Raw genomic sequence first — 24,847 nt, 5'->3', positions numbered from 1 at the left:
TGGGATGATTTAATTGGGGATTGGTCCTGCCTTGAGCAGGGGTTGGACTAGATGACCTCCTGAGGTCCCTTCCAACCCTGATATTCTATGATTCTAAGATTCTGTGAATCACTGACTGGAGCACCGCTCTGCCGAGAGCTGCATCATCTCTAGCATGCTGGGTGATGGCATAGTGGGTGGCAAACGTATGCACCGAGGACCAGATTGCCACTCTGCAGATCTCCTGGATGGGCACCTGGGCCCGGAAAGCAGTGGATGAGGCCATAATAGCCAGGGCTGGGACCTTGGCAAGGTCATAACAGGTACAGATGCAGTCCATAATCCTGGAAGAAATGCACTGTGACAAGGTGGGAAACAGCTGGTTCCTGAAAGGCTTCATGCGCTCAATGTAGAATGTTAGCACTCTCCATTTATCTAGTGAGTGAAACCTCTGCTCCTGTGCATTGGCATGTAGCTTGGGATAGAAAACTGGTAGAAAAATGTCCTGGCTGATGTGGAATTGGGATACCACCTTGGGCAGGAAGGCTGGGTGTGGCCTGAGCTGTACCTTGTCCTTGTGGAAGATTGGGGTTGGAGGTTAGTGCTTTTAACTCAGACACCCTCCTGGCCGATGTGATGGCAACCAGAAAGGCCACCTTCCACGAGAGATACAGAAGGAAACATGTAGCCAGTGGCTCGAATGGGGCTCCCATTCATCTAGCTAGGACCAGGTAGAGGTCCCAAGTCGGTATCTTTGGGTGGGACTGTGGATATAGCCATTCCATGCCCTTAAGGAAACAGCCCACCATAGGGTTGGTGAAGACTGAGCATCCCAACTCTCCCGGGTGGAACGCTGGGATAGCTGTACCTTGATGGATGATCCGGCCAGGCCTAGCCGCTTCAGGTGCAGTAGAGTGTCCAGGATGAATGGTATAGATGCCTGAAGTGGGGATACGTGACTGTGATCGCACCAGCACGAGAACCTTTTCCATTCGACCAGATAAGTGGCCCTGGTGGAAGGTTTCCTGCTTCCAAGCAGCACCTCCCTCACCGATTCCGTGCATTGGAGCTCCATTGGGTTTAACCATGAAGCTTCCAGGCCATGAGATGGAGGAACTAGAGGTCCGGGTGAAGCAAGCAGCTGTGGTCCTGTGTAATCGGATCAAGGAGGAGCGGCAGCGCAATCAGGGTGTCCACTGACCACTCCGGAAGCACGGTGTACCTGGCCATGCAGGAGCCAGCAGAATTACCTCTGCCTTGTTCCTGCGGATCTTGAGGAGAGCCTTTTGGATGAGTAGTATCGGAAGGAAGGCATACAGTAGATGGATCCCTCAGTGTATCATGAATGCATCTGAGATAGAGCTTGGACTGTGCTTTAGGAAGGAGCAAAACGTTGGACACTTCCTGTTGCGCCTGGTGGCGAATGGGTCTACCTGGGGAAACTCCTACCTTTGGAAGATGGAATGTATGATGTCCAGACGGATGGACCACTCATGACTGTGGAACGACCTGCTGAGGTGGTCCACAAGCTCATTCTGTGTTCCCAAGAGATAGGACGCCTCCAGGTGAATGGAGTGGGCTATACAAAACTCCCACAGGTGGAGGGCCTCCCAACAGAGAAGGGAGGAGCGGGCTCTGCCCTGCTTGTTTATGTAAACATGGCAGTGGTGTTGTCGGTCAGCACCGCCACGCACTGTGCTTGCAATATGGTATGGAAGGTCTGGAAGGCTAGTCTCACTGCTCTGAGTTCCTTTATATTGATGTAAAGCGGGATCTCGGACTGCGACCATCTACCCTGAGTCTGTAGGTCTCCTAGGTGTGCCCCCACCCCAGGTCTAACGCATCCGTTACTAAGGTCATGGATGGTTGAGTGCTGCTAAATGGGACTCCTTCGCAGACCATGCGAGGGTCCAACCACCAGCCTACTGGAATCTGGGCTTTGGTGGAATGGCTCTTGCCTGAACCAAGTCCAACACTACCCCAATGAATTCTATTTGTTGGGTGGGTGACAATGTCGACTTGTCCAGATTGAGGAGAAGAACCAGCCTCTGGAAGGTCTCTCTGACCAACTGGACCTGGGACTCCACCTGCTTCCTGGTGCGTCCCTGCAGCAGCCAGTTGTTGAGGTAGGGATACACCTGCTTCTTGCGGAGAAAAGCCGCAACCTCAGACTTGCATTTGGTGAACACCCAGGAGGCTGATGATAACCCGAATGGGAGCACTTTGAACTGATAATGTATGCGGTTAACAACGAACCTCAGGAAACGTCTGTGGGCTGACCAAACGGCTATATGAAAGTACGTGTCTTTCATGTCGAGGGCAGCGTACCAGTACCTCGGATTCACGGAGGGAATAATTGCGCTCAGGGAGACCATGCGGAACTTAAACTTTACCATGAACTGATTGAATCCTTGCAGATCTAAGATGGGTCTGAGACCCCCCCTTTGCCTTGGGGTTTAGGAAATAATGGGAGTAGCATCCCTTGCCCTTTAGCTCCCTGAGGAACCTCCTCCACTACCCCTATAGTGAGGAGCGATTGCACCTCCTGGATAAGGAGTTGCTCGTGAAAGGGGTCCCTGAAGAGGGATAGGAAAGGGGGGTGGGAGGAAGGGGAGGAGCAGAATTGGAGAGAATATCCCACCTCTACCATGCGAAGAATCCAGCGGTCCAATGTTATATGGGACCATGCACGACAGAAGTGGGATAGACGGTTCAGAAGGATCCGGGATAGTGGCTGGTACGCCATTCTCGGGCATCCCTTCAAAACCCTTGCTTGGACCCCGACGATGGCTTGGTCGGGCCCTGCCCTTGGCTCAAGGGAGGGTTGGAAGGTCTACGCCTGGTATTCCTGCCCCTACGGCGGTATGTATCCTGCCTTGGGCGGGGTTGGCATTGCCTCTGCGTGGTAAGGGCTAAGGCTTGAAGGACTTTCTCTGGGTAGCAGGAGTGTGATTCCCCAGAGATTTCATAGTTGCCCTCAAGTCCTTTAGGCTGTGGAGCCTCGAATCTGTCTGGTCCGAAAACAGCCCTGTGCCCTCAAAGGGAAGGTCCTGCAGGGTCTGTTGAACTTCCGGTGGAAGCCCGGAAACTTGGAGCCATGCAGTTCTCCTCATGACCACCCCAGAGGAGACGGTACATGCCACAGAGTCAGCCCAGTTGAGTGAAGCCAGCAAGGATGTCCTGGCCACTGCCTTCCCTTCCTTGACCAGAGCCAAGAACTCAGCCTTCGACTCAGTGGGGAGCAACTCCTTGTATTTGGACATGGAGTCCCATGAATTAAAACTATACCTGCTGAGGATAGCTTGTTGGTTAGCTGTCCTCAGCTGTAGACCCCCACGGCATAAATTTTCCTGCCTTCCAGAGCGAGAATGTCCACCACCAGGTCCTCTGACTCAATGACTTCCTCCGCCTGTAGGCCCATGTTACTGGCAATGCAGCGGAGCAGGTCCTGGTGCACCCTATGGTCAATGTACGGAGGACCTGAAGCTGATGCTCCTGCCACTGCCTCATCAGGCGAAGTTGACGAGGAGGCCACTGGGGGAACAGGGTCATCGTGGCCCACTATGTGCCCAGGTTGCTCCTGGGTAGCATTGGTGTCCAGTTGTTTGGCATGGTCATATGTGACCTGAGCTGTGGGTGGGTCTGGAGCCAGTTCCATTATCCCATCTGTAGAATGAGGGGAGGTCTGGATAGGGTCGCCTCTGTAGCACAAGGCGTGGGTCTATCCACCGGTGACTGTGCAGGATGATACCACGATGTCACAGACCTAGAAACCCTGGATGGGGTTGATGGTAAGCCCAGGGGGTCCAGAAGGGCCATCGTGCAGCGGGTGGCCATTGTGGCTTCCAGGTCGACTGTGTGTATCTCCGGCGCTTATCTGAACTGTGCCTACTGCGTCACAAGTAGTAGGAGTCAGCCTCACAGTCCGAGGATCCCGAAGGCAATGACCACGGCGGTGCCGACGATCCTCAAGCTGGTGGTCGGTGCTGAGAAAAGGAAGTTGGGGATTAGAGTTGCGACGATCATGTAGAGGATCGGTGCCAGCTGTCCTACAACTTAGACCGGTGCTGTGAGTCCGGTGCCGGAGAATGTCTCCTGTGTTCCGGTGCCGTGTCTCGGTACCGGCCGATAGAGGGTGACCATGATCGGTGCCAACCTCTCGGTGCTGGAGACACAGATTGTTGTGCTCCCTGCTCCAGGTGATCTTGTACTGAGGTCGGTGTCGGGGTAGGGGGTGTGTGTTGCAGTGATGTAGACTGGGAACAGTGCCAGGAACGATGCCGGTCTGGCAATGAAGAGGGCCTCATCATTGTAGGGTTGCCTCTAGATGGCACCTGTCTGGGCGGTGCCGGAGGCTTCTCTCTAACAGCAAGGGGCTGAGGCACAGTACTTTCTATAAGCTCTTTTGCAGGCTGGAAAGTATCTGGGGTGGAGGGGAGTTCCAACTCCTCCACAAAGCACTGCCCAGCCGGAAAGTCACTAAGTGGGCTCAACGGTGCCAACTGGGGCCCCAGAGTCAACGGCACAAGGTCTTGCTGCTTGGAAGTTGAGTCCTTCCTCTGGGGCAGCAAAGTCTCCCCAGATGGTCTCGCTCTCTGAGGAGAGTGCCCTCTGTCCGCCTTCTTATGGCGCTTGTGGGGCACTGGGGATGTTGATCGGTGCCAGGGCGCTGCTCCGTACTGCGGCGTCAGGAATTTCCATTACTGAGGGTCTCTAGCACCAGAATCCTTCCTGTACCAATTCGTGGTCTGACACCGGGCGCTCCACACCAAGCTTGGGCCTGGGACTTGGTAGTCAGGTGCTGCTGGACCAAGTGCGGCTTCCAATAATAGCTGCTTCAAATGGAAGTCACGTTCCTTCATAGTCCTGGGCTTGAAAGCCTTACAGATCTGACCGCGCTCGGACTGATGCGCCTCCCCTAGACACCTCCAGCACGAGTCGTGAGGGTCGCTATTGGGCATAGGCTTCTTGCATACACCGCAAGATTTAAATCCTTGGACCTGAGGCATGCCCGGAAACCCAAGGTGGGGGGAAGGGAGAATGACCTACTCACCAAGACTATCCTAACTACCGAACAATAAACCAACCACAAAACAAAAGATTCTGTAGGACTAAGTAATAGCTAAGGGAACACTTGCATGCAAGCAAAATGCAGTTCCAACGCTGCCACGGACGGTAAGAAGGGAACTGAAGGGGGGTCGGCTCGGCAGGGTCACAAAGCCCTGGCTGGGATGATTTAATTGGGGATTGGTCCTGCTTTGAGCAGGGGGTTGGACTAGATGACCTCATGAGGTCCCTTCCAACCCTGATATTCTATGATTCTAAGATATATTGAGCGCCATCAGGGCGCCACTCCAGGGGGCTCCCTGGCCGACCCAATGGGAACTGCTGAGGGAAAAAGTTTCTGATGACCATGCACGCGGCACGCGCACATCTGATTAGAATCAACGTGAACAATCACTTGAAAAAGAACAATTCTATTTCATTCTGCTTCTCAGAGCCTGCTCCTGGTTCTTTCCGACACAATCCGGACTCATGGTGACAAACCTGGCTTCAAAATGAACATGCCACATTCAGCCCTGGCCTAGCTCCATACAAGTCGGTGGAGGGGCTGGCTCTGGGGCACTGAGTGGGAAAGTCTATGCAAACAAGGTAATATCATATTTGCATAATGATAAACATGCATCAACTCATTTGCATAAACAGCCTCCTATTCCAAAAATCCCTCACTCCCATACACACAGTACCTACATCTCTGCCTCCCTCCCTCCTCCTCAACTTCCCCCATCCTCACTCCCTGTTCTCTCTGGCTACCTACCATAACTCCCCCACCATTTCTGGCTGGCCCCCAGAATTCCCTCATGGATTGGTTCCCATTTCCCTTCTATCCCACTGCCCATGGTTTGAAGTCCTATAGCTTCCCTTCTGCACTGTAACCAAGGAGACAGGACCTAGTGCACTCCTCACCCACCCTCTGCCCCCAATGGGAGTAAGAGAGAGAAGTGGGACCCTGGGGAGAGAGGCTTTGTGTCTGATGGGGGCAGAGAGGAGGGGGTTAAAGGCATGGAGAGAGAGAGCCTGGGTGTAGGGGGAAAATGGCAAGAGTCTCACAGAACCTGGATGTGGGGGTCTAAAGGGAAGGCAGAGTCATACACTGCCTCTAGCCATCCAGCCCCACAGCTATCTAAGCTACTTATACAGCCCCATCACCATAGTATCTGAGCTCCTCACAATCTTTAGCCTCACCACACTCCTGGGAGGCAGGGCCCTGCCACTGTCTCTGTGTTTCAGACAGGGGAGATGAGGCATAGAGAGGCTAAGGGATAGTGGCTGTCACATAGGAAATCTGGGGCTAGGGTTACCATATGTCCGTATTTTCCTGGACATGTCCAGCTTTTTGGTTCTTAAATCGCCATCCGGGAGGAATTTTTAAATTAAATTTAAACGTCTGGGATTTTGCCATTATTATTTTTCCCCAAAGAAGAGTTGATCATTCAAGAAAGAGAGTGAATGTTGATCACTTGAGAGAGTGCCGCTTTTTCCCCCAGCTCCCAGTGCTTGCGCCGCGAAACAGCTGTTTCATGCGGCTGGGAGGGAGGGGGGAGGAAGGGGAACGCGGCGTGCTCAGGGGAGGAGGCGGGGCTGGGGATTTGGGGAAGGCGTCCAATGAGGCAGGGAGGGGGCAGAGAATCTGGGGAAGGGGTTGGAATTGGGAAGGGGCAGGGGCGCACAAGCAAATACCACCCTCCACCCCGGGGAGTGTCCTCTTTTTGAATGTTCAAATATGGAACCCTATCTGGGGCAAAGCAGGGAATTGAATGCAGGTCTCCCAAGACTTATGTTAGCAGTTAGACTAACCACAGCCGCAGTCGTCCTCTATCACGCCAGCTCTCCCTTGCTCCATCTCTCCCTTCCCATGCACTTTCCCCCTCTCCCTTGGTCTTTATACCCTGCTCCTCCATAGTGTCTCTATACCTCTCCAGATGCTTTGCTTCTTCATTGATGTTAAGCCAGAAGGGACCATCTAGTCTGAACTCCTGTACAACATAGGCCAGAGTTTCATCCAATGATTCCTGTATCGAGCCCCCCACTTTCAGCCAAACCTAATCAGTTTCTGTCAATGGTAAATGATTTTGTGTGGGCTAGGGAAAAGGGAAGAAAACACCCCATATGAATCATGCTGCTCCAGCTGAGGCCTGCGGTCATGTGCATTTTGCCAATTCACTAACAAGTCAGATCAAGTTATCGCTTATTGTATTAGACTTTGTTATTTGTATTAGACTTTATTATTATTTCACAAATTCATGTCAAATTCCCCACATTCTTTCAGTCAAGAAAAAAATAATAAAAAAAAAATCAAAACATTTCTATTTTTCTATTCAAAATTACTTTTCTTTTAGAAATTTCCTTAAATTTTAGAAAAATTAAGAACTTGAAAAAACGCTCAAAATCTAAACAAACCATTTCATTTCAGGTCAAACAAAGCGTTGTATTGGATCTGAAAATAAAATTTGTTTTGTTTTTTTTGGAACTGAACTGTGAACCAAAAAGTCAGTTATTCACACAGCTCTGATTGAAATACTAATTAAACGGTGCAAATTCTTTGCCATGTTCACTTGCTTTTAGGTTGTATCCCTGTCCCCTTTGTCTGGTTGTGTCATTTAATCATAAGTTCTTCAGGGCTGGGATTTTCTCTGTCTGTTTGTACAGCACCCAACACAATAGGGCTCTGATCCCAACGGAGACCTCTGAGCGCTACCATAACATCAATATTTAATAATAATTGGGCCCTTTTAGAAATCTAGCCATCAGCAGCATAAGTTCTAAGCACCGCTTAAGTGGCCCTTTGCAGAGGGGTGAGTTTTCACAGGCAAATGCACACTCAGCATTGAAGGAATTGCATTCCGCAAGGACCAAAATACAGTCAGAGGACATTGTACGACAGGGTTATGAAAGCCTTACAAAACGTCTGAGTATCAGGATGCAATTTGTAGTACTGAAGGCAGACTTCCAGACAATATGAAAGATGCAAAATGCTCTTGAAACATAGCAAGTGGAAACAATGAGATCAAGTTGCAGTGGGGGAGGTTTAGATTGGATATTAGGAAAAACTTTTTCACTAAGAGGGTGGTGAAACACTGGAATGCGTTACCTAGGAAGGTGGTAGAATCTCCTTCCTTAGAGGTTTTTAAGGTCAGGCTTGACAAAGCCCTGGCTGGGATGATTTAACTGGGAATTGGTCCTGCTTTGAGCAGGGGGTTGGACTAGATGACCTTCTGGGGTCCCTTCCAACCCTGATATTCTATGATTCTATAGATCATGTCACCATTCATAAGGACTCACTTTGGGCCAGATTTGTAAGGGTATTTAGGTGCCTAAAGATGCAGATAAGCACTTTTGAAAATCCAACTAAGCGGATTAGGTGCCTCCTCTCCCTCCGACTTTTGTGTAAACTCGCCTAGAGGGCCCCAATACAGTCAGCGTGCTCAGACCAGATTGGGCCTCGCACATGATTTAGGTAGCTGAAAACCTAACTTCCCCTGGTTTGTGGATCTCTCCAGGGCTTAGGCAGCAGACAGGCACCTAGAGGGAGGCAACAGTGCTCACACTCAGAGGCAGAAACATAAGTACCTAAGGCACTGAAGTTTTGTGAATCTCAGTGTAGCCTAAATTATTTAGGCACCCAAGCACTTTTGTGAGTCTAGGCCATTGAAGTTACTCAAATGCTTAAAATTAAGCATGTGTTTACATGATTTGCTGAAGAAGGATGGGATTACTCATATATTTATAGTTATACAGGAGGTCAGACTACATGATCCCCTCTGGCTTGATAATCTATTAAATCTAGGAAAGAAGCATGGGTTTAAATACACTGGTTAATCAGGGGCATAGTGAATTGATATATGTAAGGAGCCCCCTGGACCCTTAGCTGCTGATAGTTAAGGCTAAGACTTAGTCACGGGTATTTTTAGTAAAAGTCATGGACAGATCACAGGCAGTAAACAAAAATTCACAGCCCATGACCTGTCCATGGCTTGTACTATATAGCCCTGACTAAATCTTGGGTGCTCTGGAGGGGGGGCTCCAGGGGCGCCACAAGTGCTCTAGGGCAGGGGTGCTGGTGCTCAGAAGGGAGCAGGGAGAGCGCAGCGCGTGGCCCAAGACCACCACTGCTGCTCGGAGGGCTGGTGGCCCGAGACTGCCCCAGCAGCGGCCAGTGCGCCTGGCCTGGGGGCTGCTTGAGCTGCTCAGGAAACTCCCAGACCAGCTGCAACAGCTGCTGCAGAAGTCACGGAGGTCCTAGAAAGTCTCCAAATCCGTGACTTCCGTGACCTCCACGACAGACTCACAGCCTTACTGATAGTATTAAAGTAGAACTTCAGAATTACGAACATCTTGGGAATAGAGGTTGTTCGTAACTCTGAAATGTTTGTAATTCTGAACAAAATGTTATGGTTGTTCTTTCAAAAGTTTATAGCAGAACATTGACTTAATACAGCTTTGAAACTTTACTCTGCAAAAGAAAAATGCTGTTTTCCCTTTATTTTTTTAGTAGTTTACGTTTAACACAGTACTGTATTTGGTTGGTTTGGGGGGTTTTTGTTTTTTTGGTTTTTTTTTTGTCGCTGCTGCTGCCTGATTGCGTACTTCTGGTTCCAAATGAGGTGTGTAATTGACTGGTCAATACATAACTCTGGTGTTCGTAACTCTGAGGGTCTACTGTATGTACATAATTGTACAATGTAAATATATCTTTGCATACAGATATATCAATAACATTCATGGTTATTTCCTTGAATCAGGAAGGCCAAATCAACCTGGAGTTGCAGCTAACAAGAGATGTTAAGAGTAACAAGAAGGGTTTCTTCAGGTATGTTAGCAACAAGAAGAAAGTCAAGGAAAGTGTGGGCCCCTTACTGAATGAGGGAGGCAACCTAGTGACAAAGGATGTGGAAAAAGCTAATGTACTCAATGCTTTTTTTGCCTCTGACTTCATGAATAAGGTCAGCTCCCAGACTACTGCACTGGGCATCACAACATGGGGAATAGATGGCCAGCCCTCTGTGGAGAAAGAAGTGGTTCGGGACTATTTAGAAAAGCTGGACGAGCACAAGTCCATGGGGCCGGACGTGCTGCATCCAAGAGTGCTAAAGGAGTTGGCGGATGTGATTGCAGAGCCATAGGCCATTATCTTTGAAAACTCATGGCGATCAGGGGAAGTCCCGGACGACTGGAAAAAGGCTAATGTAGTGCCCATCTTTAAAAAAAGGAAGGAGGAGGATCCTGGGAACTACAGGCCAGTCAGCCTCACCTCAGTCCCTGGAAAAATCATGGAGCAGGTCCTCAAGGAATCAATTCTGAAGCACTTCGAGGAGAGGAAAGTGATCAGGAACAGTCAGCATGGATTCACCAAGGGAAAGTCATGCCTGACTAATCTAATTGCCTTCTATGACAAGATAACTGGCTCTGTGGATGAGGGGAAAGCGTTGGACGTGTTGTTCCTTGACTTTAGCAAAGCTTTTGACATGGTCTCCCACAGTATTCTTGCCAGCAAGTTAAAGAAGTATGGGCTGGATGAATGGACTATAAGATGGATAGAAAGTTGGCTAGATTGTCAGGCTCAACGGGTAGTGATCAATGGCTCCATGTTTAGTTGGCAGCCGGTATCAAGTGGAGTGCCCCAAGGGTCGGTCCTCGGGACGGTTTTGTTCAATATCTTCATAAATGATCTGGAGGATGGTGTGGATTGCACCCTCAGCAAGTTTGCAGATGACACTAAACTGGGAGGAGAGGTAGATACGCTGGAGGGTAGGGATAGGATACAGAGGGCCCTAGATAAATTAGAGGATTGGGCCAAAAGAAATCTGATGAGGTTCAACAAGGACAAGTGCAGAGTCCTGCACTTAGGACAGAACAATCCCATGCACCACTACAGACTAGGGACCAAATGGCTCGGCAGCAGTTCGGCAGAAAAGGACCTAGGGGTTACAGTGGACGAGAAGCTGGATATGAGTCAACAGCGTGCCCTTGTTGACAAGAAGGACAATGGCATTTTGGGATGTATATGTAGGGGCATTGCCAGCAGATCGAGGGACGTGATCGTTCCCCTCTATTCAACATTGATGAGGCCTCATCTGGAGTACTGTGTCCAGTTTTGGGCCCCACACTACAAGAAGGATGTGGAAAAATTGGAAAGAGTCCAGCGGAGGGCAACAAAAATGATTAGGGGACTGGAACACATGACTTATGAGGATTGTTTAGTTTGCAGAAGAGAAGAATGAGGGGGGATTTGATAGTTGCTTTCAACTACCTGAAAGGGGGTTCCAAAGAGGATAGATCTAGACTGTTCTCAGTGGTAGCTGATGACAGAACAAGGAGTAATGGTCTCAAGTTGCAGTGGGGGAGGTTTAGGTTGGATATTAGGAAAAACTTTTTCACTAGGAGGGTGGTGAAACACTGGAAGGCGTTACCTAGGGAGGTGGTGGAATCTCCTTCCTTAGAGGTTTTTAAGGTCAGGCTTGACAAAGCCCTGGCTGGGATGATTTAGTTGGGGATTGGTCCTGCTTTGAGCAGGGGGTTGGACTAGATGACCTCCTGAGGTCCCTTCCAACCCTGATATTCTATGATTCTAGGATTCCTCATTTTTACAAAAAATCCTGTGGTGTTGGTACTCCAGTATCTACAGTAAATTTGTTTGTGGCTGTCATCCATTATGGGATACTCGAATAGAGCAATATGATATCTTCCTGCTACAGTAAACAGATGTAGATGACTTCAAGTTAGAGACATAATTAAATATATATGTGGACATCTGTTCATTTAGATCCTTAGCTTTAAGAATGTGTTTCCCACCATTGAGTCAGAAAAGGATTTTCAATTTGCATTTGACTTTTCCCTTACAAATCTCTCTCCCTCCCTTTTTTTTGATACACTAAGGACAAGATTTTCAAAAGGGCTCAGCATTGGTCTTACTCTGCTCCCATTGAAACCAGAGGTAAAACCCCTATTGCCTTCAATGGCACAACTCACAGGGACAGATCTTCAGCTGTCGTAAACTGTTGTATCTTCATAGACTTCAACTGAGCTGTGACGATTTATACAAGCTGAGGATCTGACCCACAGTAAACGAAGTTAAGTATATACATAAATCTTTGGAGAACTAAGGCCTTAAGATTTATTTTTAGAGGTTTTTAAGGCCCGGTTTGATAAAGCTCTGGCTGGGATGATTTAGTTGGTGTTGGTCCTGCTTTGAGCAGGGGTTGGACTAGATGACCTCATGATGTCTCTTCCAACCCTAATCTTCTATGATTCTGGTCAATCAAATATAGAAATCATAGAATCATAGAACTGGAAGGGACCTTGAGAGGTCATCTAGTCCAGTCCCCTGCACTCAAGGCAGGGCTAAGTATTATCTAGACCATACCGGACAGGTGTTTTAACCTGGTCTTAAAAATCTCCAATGATGGAGATTCCACAACCTCCCCAGGCAATTTATTGTAGTGCTTAACCACCCTGACAGTTAGGAATTTTTTCCTAATGTCCAACCTAAACCTCCCTTGTTCCAATTTAAGCCCATTGCTTCTTGTCCTATCCTCAGAGGTTAAGAAGAACAATTTTTCTCCCTCCTCCTTGTAACAACCTTTTATGTACTTGAAAACTGTTATCATGTCCCCTCTCAGTCTTCGCTTTTCTAGACTAAACAAACCCAGTTTTTTCAATCTTCCCTCATAGGTCATGTTTTCTAGACCTCTAATCATTTTTGTTGCTCTTCTCTGGACTTTCTCCAATTTGTCCACATCTCTCCTGAAATGTGGCACTCAGAACTGGACACAATACTCCAGTTGAGGCCTAATCAGCGCAGAGTAGAGCAGAAGAATTACTTCTCGTGTCTTGCTTACAATACTCCTGCTAATACATCCCAGAATGATGTTTGCTTTTTTTTCAACAGTGTTACACTGTTGACTCATATTTAGCTTGTGACCCACTATGTCCCACAGATCCCTTTCCGCAGTACTCCTTCCTAGGCAGTCATTTCCCGTTTTGTATGTGTTCAATTGATTGTTCCTTCCTAAGTGGAGTACTTTGCATTTATCCTTATTGAATTTCATCCTATTTACTTCAGACCATTTCTCCAGTTTGTCCAGATCATTTTGAATTTTAATCCTATCTTCCAAAGCACTTGCAACCCCTCCCAGCTTGGTATTGTCTGCAAACTTTATAAGTGTACTCTCTATGCCATTATCTAAATCATTGATGAAGATATTGAACAGAACCGGACCCAGAACCAATCCCTGCGGGACCCCACTCATTATGCCCTTTCAGCATGAGTGTGAACCACTGATAACTACTCTTTGGGAATGATTTTCCAACCAGTTATGCACCCACCTTATAGTAGCTCCATCTAGATTGTATTTCCCTAGTTTGTTTATGAGAAGGTTATGCGAGACAGCATCAGAAGCCTTGCTAAAGTTAAGATATACCACATCTACCACTTCCCCCCGATCCACAAGGCTTGTTACCCTGTCAAAGAAAGCTATCAGGTTGGTTTGACACGATTTGTTCTTGACAAATCCATGCTGACTGTTATTTATCACCTTATTATTTTCTCGGTGTTTGCAAACTGATTGCTTGATTATTTGCTCCATTATCTTTCCAGGTACTGAAATTAAATTGCCTGGTCTGTAATTCCCCAGGTTGTCCTTATTTCCCTTTTTATAGATGGACACTATATTTGGCCTTTTCCAGTGCATATGATCTCTCTGTTTACTTCATATTTCTTTATTAGTAATTGTTAGTCTTAATTATTTCTATTTTTTACTTTACAACTCTTTCTATACCTCATGCCTTAAGCTGATTTAAAAAAAAAAAAACCAGAGCACTTCTGTGGTGAATTTTTTTAGAGTCACAAAATAGTTATTGCAAAAACAAGAGAACTTTTAAAAAAAAAATGGGCTGATTTTGCTACTGACTGCTTCCAACTCAACAGCCACGTGGGAGTAAAAGATTGTTCTCAGTAACTCAGTGTCTGCATGAGTTTACCATGAGATTGTGACCGAGTGTCATTAGCATTCACTCTGAGCAAAAGAACAGCTCTGAGACGATCTATGCTCATTCAACTTTTCTCCTCACTCCAAACACCATTCCTCCAAACAACTCCAAACCTGATTCCGCCAGCCAGGCAAACACAGAGTCAATTCTACCACTAGAGCAACACATCTGGAACAAACACTTTGTAACTATAAACGAACCCAAATATTTTGTCTGATGAAATTAAAATCTGGCACATTTCTAGAATTCCAAAAGAAGTTCCCAAAACACAGGGACAACAAGGAAAAACAAGGGTGTCTCTGTACATTCAGGCTGTATGGCGACTCTTCATTCGCACATTAATTATACATATACAAACTCCAAAATGGCCCAGATTTGCTAAATTTCGAAACATGCTGCATTTGTTTCTCCTGGGCTGTGAAGAGAGGTAGAAGGCCTCAGTGGAGGCTGATATATGGATGATTATGATCTGCCACTTGGTACAAATGCAGTTTTGGGCTTATAACATTAAATCATTCTCAGGGGATTCAGAGCCAGTGTCTGGGCACCATTCATGATTCGGAATCAAATTAAAATAAAATAGTATAAAGAAATATGGCAAGAGAGAAATCAACACTAAAACAAGTGGAAAACTGGTGAACAAAAAACATTAGGAAATAGTTATTGGAGATGGGATTTTACAATCATTACTAATATGCTCTTTAATTTACATGTATTTGTGCAAATGAAAAGTGATTAAAGTTAGGCTGGCTGGAGAGGTGCAAGAAGCAGGGGTGATAGCTAATGTAGATGAAATATACAGCAGGAGTGAAGTGCTGCTAGTAGTAACTGGTGAGCTTGAGACATTCAAGGCCAGATCCTCAGCTAATATAAACTGGCAAGCGCCTGCTGATTTACAGCAATTGGCAGGATTAGCTTGCTAACTTCATTAATTATTATTAATTGTATTGCAGTAGCACCTAGCGATCCCAAATTAGATCAGGGTCCCCACTGTGCTGCGCACTGTACAGACACAGAGTAAGATATAGCCCATGCCCTGATGAGCTTTCAATCTAAATAGGATCTGACCCTCACTCTTCTGAGCTCCTTCTGGAGGTAGAAGAATTAGCCTGTGGAAATTAATTACAATCCATTTTCTCAAAAAGAAAAGGAGTACTTGTGGCATCTTAGAGACTAACAAATTTATTTGAGCATAAGCTTTCGTGAGCTACAACTCACTTCATCGGATGCATTTTCTAGGAATCAGGGCCTCTCATCTGAGATACACCTTCAACCTTAACCGTTTCCTCCTAACAGTGATGGTGATGTTGTTTAGGGGGAAAGGAGGGCAAAACTAGTAACCTAAGTTTCTGCTAAAGCAAAACTCTGTATAATCCTCCCAGGATAAGAAACCAAGGGGAAGGACAAATTAATCTGGCACTAAAATGATGCAAAGGCAATGAAAGCTAAATGGATCTCAGAATCTTTATTTAGAGTAGCTCTCCTCCACCCTTTGTCTGTTGTTATCCCCACCCCAGTTTCCAACATACTGTGAACTTCTGAGGGCAAAGAATCATCCCTTCTTCTATTTCTATAAAGTATCTAGCATCCCAATGATGCTGCAGAAATAGTCATTTGTTACAATGACCATGCTACTATTTTAACTCTGGGCTGGGGGGACCTGGCATCGAAACAGATAGGAATCTGCTCATGGAGTGGGAGGGGCAGATTTTGCTGGAGGAGGAGGGGTCATTCCTCCACCATCCCCATAGACCAGGGGATATGATGATGCAGTCACAGCACTAAGTGTTTAACCCCTCATCTGTGTCTAAACCTGCCCCTGGGCAGGGCTCTGGAGTTGTGCTCCGGCTCCGCTCCAGCTCCAGGCAAAAATCTGCAGCTCCACTGCTCCGGAGCTGCTCCGCGGGCTCCACTCCAAAGCCTTGCCTAGGGGTGGAGCCAGTCCTGGGAAGGGGAGGCGCAGCAACACTGTCTGTGTGTCTGGACAAGTAGCTAAGCCTGCACCACCACATAGAAAGCCCTGGAGAGGAGGAGATTCATAGATTTAAAGACCATAAAGGGCCATTATGACCATCTAGTCTGACCTCCTGCCTAACAAGGGCCAGAGAACCTCACCCAGGGATCAATCCATATATTAGCACCACCAGTATTATGTTCCTGAATCTGGGAGGCATGGAGGGGACAGGCTCTCTCAAATGGGTTCTGCGGACTATGGGGCTGATCCCCCTGAAGGCTACAGAGGAGGGGAGAATCTGACCCAGGCACTTTGAGGGACACACCTCCCACCCGTCACCCCCACCGTCTAACACCAGAGGGTGCAGGGATCCTTACCCAATGAGATCACATTCTCATAGTTCTCCTGCATCTCGTCTGTGGGATCCAGATTAGCTCACTCACTGCCCCTCGGTGGAATACACAGCCGCCTCCTTGACAGTCCCTGAAACAGCCAGAGACCCTCATTCAGAACCTGCTGTCCCAGCCACAATCCCACCAGCTCAGCCACAGGACCCCTAAGTCGGTCTCTCTGCTCTCTCTCTCCTACATGTCCCTCCCTTAAAGTGATGGTTATACATTCCCATATGATTCTTTCTAGCGCCCCCGCCAAGCCAACCCGCATTTCTGGGTGAGTACCAGACAGTCATCTCCCCCTGAATGGCTTCTCTGGCCCTACAAATGTAGTAGACCACTGACAGCAGGGATACAGGATTGGGGCAGGATCTTTATTCTAATGGAGCACAGCCAGGCACATCATGAGCTCCCTGCACTCCCATTTCTCTGGTCTCCTTTCTCTTGGTAGCGGTAGGGACCATATTTGGGCTATGGCAGGGCTAAGAAGTCTTGGGTTGAAACTTCCTAGCGATGGTGCTCAAGTGAGCCCAACATGCCAGGGAGGAGCTGGAACAAAAAGCGGATGTGATTCTGCAGCCTGTCATGAGGAGAAGGGTGACTGGAGAGTTTTGGAAGGGGCTTTAGTCAATTTCACACCCCCAGTTCCCCTGGCCTTTCCCTGCAGACAGACACTCTGCAACCCTGGGACCATGCTCAGTCGTTTTATTACAGATCAGATCCAGCCCCTCTCCCTATATTAACCCCCCCACCCCCGCCAGTAAAAGAGTTTCTGAACCAAATGCTAGAAAAATGCAGAATCGAAGGTGCCACTTTGGGCGATCCCTAGGGCTGCCAATTTTGGTTGGAGGTATTCCTGAAGGTTTCCTCATATGACAGAATCTTTAACTATGAATCTTTAATTCCTGGAGGGTTGGCAACCCTAGGCAGTGGTTCTCAACCACAGGTCCAGGGCCCCCTGGGGCACCATGAGCAGGCTGCAGGGGGGCCACCAAGCAGAGCCAGTGTTAGACTTGCTGGGGTCCAGGACAGAAAGCCAAAGCTCCACTGCACGGGCTAAAGCCTGGTGTTCCAAGCTCCATCACCCAGGGCCGAATCAAAGCCTGAGCAACTTAGCTTCACAGGGGCCCCCTGTGGTGTGGGGCCCTGGGCAATAGCCCTGCTTGCTACCCCCTAACGCTGGCCCTGGCTTTTATATGCAGAAAACAATGGTTGTGGCACAACTGAGCCATGGAGTTTTTATAGCGGGGGGGGGGGGTCAGAAAGAAAAAGGTTGAGAAGCCCTGATCGCAGGGATGCCCCCTCACACACACGGTTCCCAGCAGCGCGAGGACCAGGCAGAGGCAGGAACTGGCTTTTCCTCTCCCTGCTCCTCACCTTGTCCCAGGAAAGTTCAATCTGCCCGGGGTGCTGCAGGGAATGGGGCTGGGCAGGGCTGGGAGCCGGGAACCTCCCTCCTCAGATTGCTCCTGCTGCCCCTTCCCGTCGCCTTACCCTCTTCCTTCCTCTGGCTGGGGAGACGGGCTTATTGTTGCATTGGTCTGGGGGGGGCGCGTTGGCTCTCCCGGGGCTGCTTGGGCTGGTGCAGGCGCTACGGGCAGGCAGAGCCGGGGTGTGTCCGGGCGGGCAGCGGCAGCGCTGGGACTCCGGAGCGGTAGAAAGCAGCCCTTTCCCGAGTCACTTTCCTGCCCATCCCCAGCACTTTCCCCGAGTTCGCTCGCTCTCAATTACCTGGAGCTTCCGGTTCAGGGAGCTGATGTCGGGCGGCAGGGGCCGGGGCTTCCCTGGGCCGCTCAGTGCCGTGAGAAAAAGTCCTATAGCGCCCGGGTTTGTTGCAGCCCGGGTTGGGTATGGGGAAGGACACAGGAAGGGGATGGAGCAGCTGAGAGTGGCTGTAGCTAGGTGCTGGGTGGGAGGAGGGGAGACAGGAAGGGGGGACAATACAGAACAGAAGGATCCCCCCAGCCCGTGGTGGGGCTGGCTCTTTTTCATTGCAGCTGCAAAAAAATCAGGGTGCCTCCATTGTGAGCCGGGAAGCCGGGCTGCGCCGGGGAGGTGTGATCTTGCCAGCCAGGGACTTTCTCATTGTTGCAATTGGTCGCCCTGGCGTCCTAGAGCAGCCCCGGGCTCTGCCGACACCAGCTCCCGAGCCGGAGCCTGCAGGTAACTGAGAAAGACCCCGGGGGGAAAGGGCTGGAGCTGGGCAGAAAAAAAACACGGCCCCCATCTCTACCAGTCCCCTCACTGACACCCCCAGGCTCCGGCTCCCCTGAGCCCCTGCAGGAGCCGAGCCAGCCAGCGGAACAATAGCTGTTAGCCACTGGTTTATTAACCAAAAGTTTGGTAACTCCCACTGGTACTAGCAAAAATTTGCCCCACGGGGAGTGATTCCTGAGGTCACGTTGACACTGGGAGCAAAGTTCCTTCCTGCATGCTAGGGCTTTTGTTCGGAGTCTTCCTTTCGGCACTGGTCCGTTTCTTCTTCAGCTACCCTGTTAGGAAATACCCTAGCTCGGTAGAAAGGCTGGGATTTCTGAAGGTTTAGGGAGATCGGTACCTGACTCCCATTGTCTTTCAAGGAGAGTTGGGCATCTCTGTGTCTTCTTCCCCTTTGAATTCTAAAGCCATATATGCCCTAATCCCTGCACCTGCCCTCCCTGCATTGCCTGCTGCCTGCACCTGCAAAGATTTCAGATACTTGCTTTAGCAGATCCTCTCCCCTCTTCCAGCCAGCTGCCACTAAAATGCATGCATGAGCTTCCCCACTTGCCTTGCCCTTCCGGCTCTAGGGAGAGACCGGGTCACATCCTCAGCAGGTGTAAATCAGTCTTTCTCCCTTGGCTTCAGTGGAGCCACAGTTGATTTACACCAGATGAGGATCTGGCCCCCAATTTTTTATAGACACCCAAACTCTCACTATATGAAACTTTGCAAAAACTTTTAAACCTTTTTATAAACCTTTTAAATGTTCCCAGATTCCACTAGGCAGCATCTGTGAACACTTTTGCAGATTGTCACCTGGGGTTGGGTCACGGGTGAAAGGCCAGGGGCTCTGCCCCATTTTGTTTCATGACACGGGGTACAGGTCTGGGTTTGAAATAACAAGGCATGTCATTTGGGTTTATGTAGACTTTAGCAGTAGTGCGAGCAGACTGGTGCAGGGGCAGCAATCCCAGGCCCTTATGGGATTGTGGAACTGAGAGGAGGGGATGCTTCTTGTTTCAGGGGCTAGTGGCCTTCGAGGTCTGTGTATCTCACCATGGATCAGTGGGCTGCTGTGGATCCTGATCAGAAACCTTTGTGCAGGGGTGGCATACAGGAGAATGATGATCCCCTGATGATTCTGAGTAAGTATCCCATGGAGGCTGTGGGGTCTTTGCAGCTGCCAGGTCAGCTTCTGAGCAGTGTTCTCCTGTGGACCCTTCCACAGAACTCAGAACAACGGGAAGGAGGATGGTTGTGTGGTGAAAGGGACAGACTCCCCTCAGACTCCTGGGGACAGAGGAAAGGGACAGGTTTCCACAAGAGAAGCAGAGTTGGGAGGACATCTAGGCAAGAGTGAGGGTGAGAAGACAGGGCAAACGTCTATCCAGTCCTACTATTGACTGAGGTTTCCCTAAGGGAACAAGGGGAAGAACCATGTATCCCAAAGCTCAATGAAAATAAGAGCCCGAGAAGTGAGGAAAGAGTTAAATCAATGTGAGAATCCCCTTCAGCTCCCTCAGGATCATGTCTCCAGCAGGTGTATCCTCCGGGCTTCCCATCCACTCAGCCTGACCCCTGGCAGTAGCTCCCTTCTCCCTGAACCTGCAGATGGGAAGTTGAGGCAGGGTGGGTCCCCTCTTCTCCCTGCTCTAAGAGGGAAGGGTTTGGGGTGGGGGGAGGGCAGATTTGACTTCTGGTCTTTCAGCGTGCCCCAGCAGTTATTTGGGTTTGTTCCTCCACTCCCCTGTGCAGGGCCTGACTCCTGTGCGGATTCTCTCCCTACCCCAGCCGGGGACAGGGCAGCAAGTGAGACTGAGGAGGAGAATGCCGGGGAGGAAGGCCCCGAGATCGTGGAATTGGATCCAGCATTGCTGGGCAGGCTGGAGGGGGCTGGGGCCAGGAGCCCGGAGGAGCAGGGTCCAGACTGTGAGAGCCTGCGCTGGACGGTGGTGCAGCAGATCGACTCCCCCGGGAAGCCGGCACAGCGGCGGGGCGGCGGGGGCAAGTCAGCTGGCGCCAGCTTCCAGAACTTCAAGAGCATCATCGTGCTGCAGAAGAGCTACGAGTGTGGCGAGTGTGGCAAGACCTTCAGCTGCAGCTCGCACTTCAGCAAGCACCGGCGCACCCACACTGGCGAGAAACCCTTCCGCTGCCTGCACTGCGGGAAGAGCTTCAATGTCAGCTCCAACCTGTACCGCCACCAGCGGGCCCATGCCGCCGAGCGGGCCTGCCCATGCCCCGAGAGCTCCCCACCACCGGTGCCAGCGAGTGCCCCTAACCCTGCCACTCCTCGGCCCCGGGGGCTGCCCTACAAGTGCGAGGAGTGCGGCAAGAGTTTCCGGCGCAACACGGAACTGGTGACCCACCAGCGGCTGCACACGGGGCGCCTGCCCTTCCAGTGCACCCACTGTGGGAAGAGCTTTTCCTGGAGCTCCCACTTCGACCGGCACAAGCGCATCCACACCGGCGAGAAGCCCTACCAGTGCCCTGAGTGCGGGAAGTGCTTCAGCCGCAGCTCCCACCTCTACCGGCACCAGCGCACCCACGCTGGGGGCCGCTCCTATATCTGCACCTACTGTGGACGCAGCTTCAACAGCACCCTGCACTTCGACCGGCACCAGCGCACCCACACCGGCCTGCGCCCCTACAAATGCACCCTGTGTGGCAAGGGCTTTGGCGATGGGCTGGCCCTGGTCAAGCACCAGCGCCTGCATCTAGGGGATGGGCCCTTCCACTGCGAGGAGTGCGGCAAGAGCTTCGGGGCGAGGGCGCAGTATGCCCGGCACCGGCGCAGCCTGCACGGTGCCGCCGCTGCCAACACCGGCGGCGAGAAGCCCTACCGCTGTGGCGACTGTGGCAAGAGCTTCTCCTGGAGCTCCCACTGGGAACGACACCAGCGTATCCACACTGGGGAGCGCCCCTACCAGTGCGGCGACTGCGGCAAGCGCTTTGGCCGCACCTCCCACCTCTACCGGCACCAGCGCACCCATGCCGGCGGCCAGCCCCACATCTGCACCGACTGCGGCAAGAGCTTCAACAGCACCCTGCACTTCCACAAGCACCGGCGGGCCCACGCAGGTGAAGCCCCCTGCCATGCCTGCCCCGACTGCGGAAAGGCCTTCGCTGACGGCTCCGCTCTGGCCAAGCACCGGCGCACCCACACCGGAGAGCGGCCCTTCCCTTGCCCCCAGTGTGGACGGCGCTTCAGCATCAGCTCTCACCTGTACCGCCACCTGAGGAGCCACACCGAGGAGAAGCCGCTGGAGGAGATCGCATCCTACTAGAGATCAACTCCTCTTCCCCCTTTACCTGGGAGAGGAACCCCCCCATGCTGGAGGTTTAGCTCACCTGGACCTGGCTGCCCCTCTCTGAGCATGGGAGTGAACCCCATGCACTGCCAGCCAGAGCATTAGTGGGGCTTACCTCACAGGGATCTGACCATGGGGATCGCCGACCTGCAGGGGTAGCTGAGACCTCTAGGAGAGCAGCGGGCAACCCCGTTGTGGGCACTCTGGGGCCACAGGGACAGGTGCAGTGTAAGGTCCCAGTCTGGAGCCCCTTGAAGGGCTCCATGTCAATGGGGGTCTGGATCAGCCCTGAGGATATAGGTAGATAAGGTAGATTAGGTAGGTAGGATAGGTAGGAGGTAGAGCAGAGTGGTGGCTGTACTAGGGGGCTGGGTAGGGTGAAAATAAGAGAGGGAGAATGTTAAATGGTGTGTGATTGAGGGCGGATTACCCTCTCGCTCACTCCGGTGTAAATCAGGAGTATACTCACCAGAGTCATGGGGGCTGATTCCCCTCTCATTCACCCTGGTGTAAATCAGGAATAACCCCACTGGAGTCACTGGGGCCAATTCCCCTCTCGCTCACCCCCGTGTAAACCAGGAGTAACCCCACTGCGGTTAGTGCAGTTACAGGAGTGTGGAGGCAAGGGTGAATGGGTGATCGGAGCTGGGGCGGGAGGCAGTATCTGGGGATCGGGTGGAAGGCAGTATCTGGGGATCAGGCAGGTGGGGCAGGAGGTGGCGAGGAAGATGGGAACCAGACTGGGAGGGGAAATGAAGTGTTTGGGGATTGGAGTGTCTGTGTGGTGGGAGCAAGAGAGGGATGTGGGTGATGGAGGACTGGCATGTCTGTGGACTGGGCTGGTGGGGCAGATATGGCACTGCTAGGGGTCTCCAGACTGAGGAGGATGGGACCAAGTTTACTGCCACTCCTTCTCTGGGTTTCCATGCCCTATCCCTGCCTCCTGATCAGACAGGACCCAGGAAGAGAAGAAACTCTGCCACACGGAACCCCCCGCAAGCCATCCCATCCAGGAGGGGAAATGCAGGGGACTCAGCATGGAGAGAGCCTGGGAAGTGGAGAGAGCTTGGTGTGTAATGCACCTGACTCCAGCAGGAATGAGAGACAGAAAACCTTAGGGTAGAGTGTGATTAACTTGTGGAGTTCACAGCTGCAGGAGATGACTGGGGCAAACACCTCAGCAAAGCCCTCTGCCAGCTCCATGGAGCAGTCTGGGGCTGTTGACTTCCAAACGACTTCCTGCGTGTGTGAAAATCTCCCTTAGACACACGCCCTGCCAGTCCCGATCCTAATTCAGAGCATGAGGGACAAGAACCTGCTCTCCACTGTTCTAGGGATATGGAGGGGGTGAGTTTCTGTAAAGGAAGAAAGCTAGTCACTTCTGAAATTAGCTATCCAAGCTGGGGCTCAGAAGGTCGTGAGCTTCATCAGCTGCACTTTTTGGAAGGATCTGTGAGGTATTTACATACCAGGAAATCTGTTGTTGTTAGAGGTCAGATTCTTTGTTGGTGTCAATGGACATCCAGGGATTTCTGCCCATTTATGCCCAGTGATAAATTAGTCCTTTCTCTACAGTAGGCTTCGGCCTTGTCTGTGCATCAAAGTTGAGTTGCTTCTTAACTCGATGGGTACAGTTAAAGCAGTGTAACCCTCACCCCCTTTAGTATGAATGTTATCAAAATCATCACAGCAAATCCCAAAGGGGTGTAACCTCCCTGCAGATTGAGCGCCACCCGAATCGATTTGTAGCTAGATCCTCAGTATGGTCTTGCTGGATGGTCAGTCTATGTCCGTCACTGGTGAGCTTATCAAAGTCTTTGACAACCACGTGATCGCTAGCTGTGTAGCAGTGTTCCTTGGTAACCGCACTTCGTAATTCATTATTACTCCTGAGGGCATTCTGCGCCAAAAAAATTAAAATTCTGTGCACAATATTTTAAAATTCTGAAAATTTTATTTGTCAAATAAATGTGGAGGCTCCAGCATGGCATTAGGGAGCATTGGCCACTGGCTGTACAGAGGTGGGAGATCACTGTGCAGCTCCCTCCCGGGACACAGACTCAGCGGTGAGGCGTCACCCAATCCTGACATAGTGCAAGGACAGGGCCTGCCCCAGAAACACCCCATGGCCCTGCCCCTCCGTGCCAGATGCACCAGGTAGGCTAAGCAAGGCAGGATCTTAGTGTGGGGGGAATGCAGTTATGGGTTGAGAGGGTTCTGTGGGGCAATCTGGGTGTGGACGGCTCAGTGGGAGATCCAGGTGTGCAGGTGATTTGGATGCACAGGGGCTTGCTGGGGGGTTCTTGGTGCAGTGGGAATGGGACTTTGACAGGGGATCCAGGTGAAGGTGGTTGGGACTCAGCAGGGGGGGTCTGGGTATAGGGGGATAGAGCTTGGCAGGGGGGTCTGGGTATGTGGGGCTCAGTGGGCGGTCCAGATGCTGGAGTGGGGCTCAGTGGGCTGGGGATCCATGTGCGACTGGTTGGGACTTGGTGGGGTAGGGATCAAGGTGTAGGTGGCTCGTTGGGTTGGTCCGGGTATAGTGGGAGTGGGGCTCGTTGGGGGGTTCTGGGTGCAGGGGAGTGAATGTCAGCGGGAAGATCTGGATATGAGGGGGTCTGGATGCACAGGGGTTGGGTGGATGCAGGGAGAAGCTCTCTGTACAGTTATCCCAACCCCTGCAGCTGAGGAGCAATGAGTGCAGGAAGTGGCAGGGAAGGGAGTTTGCAGAGCTTCTTGCAGCTGTGGGAGAAATCTGGGGATGGGTCTGAGCTGGCCCTGGATGCTGTGCAGGGGAAGAGGAAGTCCCGTCCTCCACAGCCCAACCCAGACTAGCAGCTGAGCCTGGCACAGGGTAGGAGTCACCAGCCGGCTCTTCCTCAGTTCTGCCTCCTGCCCCACAGTGATTTACCTCTCTGCCAGCTGCCCTGGGCACCCAAAACATACTGCTGGGGAGGGTC

The 24,847-nt window shown here is 50.7% G+C and overlaps 2 protein-coding genes across 9 annotated transcripts in view; one reads left to right on the top strand and one right to left on the bottom strand.

The window, feature by feature from the left end:
- LOC140898208 (uncharacterized) overlaps positions 1-18,230 on the bottom strand; it is a 37,399-nt gene extending 19,169 nt beyond the window's left edge. For 6 of the 8 annotated variants that reach the window (XM_073311705.1, XM_073311706.1, XM_073311707.1 and 3 more), the window contains exons 1-2: positions 17,869-18,094; positions 16,360-16,465 (exon numbers count right to left, since the gene is read on the bottom strand). In XM_073311705.1, coding sequence (XP_073167806.1) covers positions 16,360-16,393 — 34 coding nt within the window. In that variant the 5' untranslated portion in view covers positions 16,394-16,465; positions 17,869-18,094. The other 2 variants (XM_073311701.1, XM_073311702.1) reach the window with 2 other exon arrangements.
- A 41-nt stretch (positions 18,231-18,271) lies between these two features.
- Positions 18,272-24,229, top strand: LOC140898218 (uncharacterized). Its single transcript, XM_073311740.1, has 3 exons — positions 18,272-18,537; positions 19,600-19,721; positions 20,332-24,229. Exons 2-3 carry the CDS (start codon positions 19,634-19,636, stop codon positions 21,861-21,863), a joined length of 1,620 nt encoding a protein of 539 aa, XP_073167841.1. The 5' UTR covers positions 18,272-18,537; positions 19,600-19,633; the 3' UTR covers positions 21,864-24,229.
- Positions 24,230-24,847: the final 618 nt, after the last annotated feature.

The sequence above is a fragment of the Lepidochelys kempii genome, chromosome 14, assembly GCF_965140265.1.
Source record: "Lepidochelys kempii isolate rLepKem1 chromosome 14, rLepKem1.hap2, whole genome shotgun sequence".
Taxonomy (NCBI): domain Eukaryota; kingdom Metazoa; phylum Chordata; order Testudines; family Cheloniidae; genus Lepidochelys; species Lepidochelys kempii.
This window is presented reverse-complemented; position numbering and strand designations above follow the sequence as displayed.

Coding starts and splice junctions, on each gene's coding strand:
- LOC140898218 (XM_073311740.1), top strand. CDS start 19,634: ATGGATCAGTGGGCTGCTGTGGATCCTGATCAGAAACCTTTGTGCAGG. Junction 19,722..20,331: donor TGATCCCCTGATGATTCTGA/GTAAGTATCCCA, acceptor TCCCCTGTGCAG/GGCCTGACTCCTGTGCGGAT.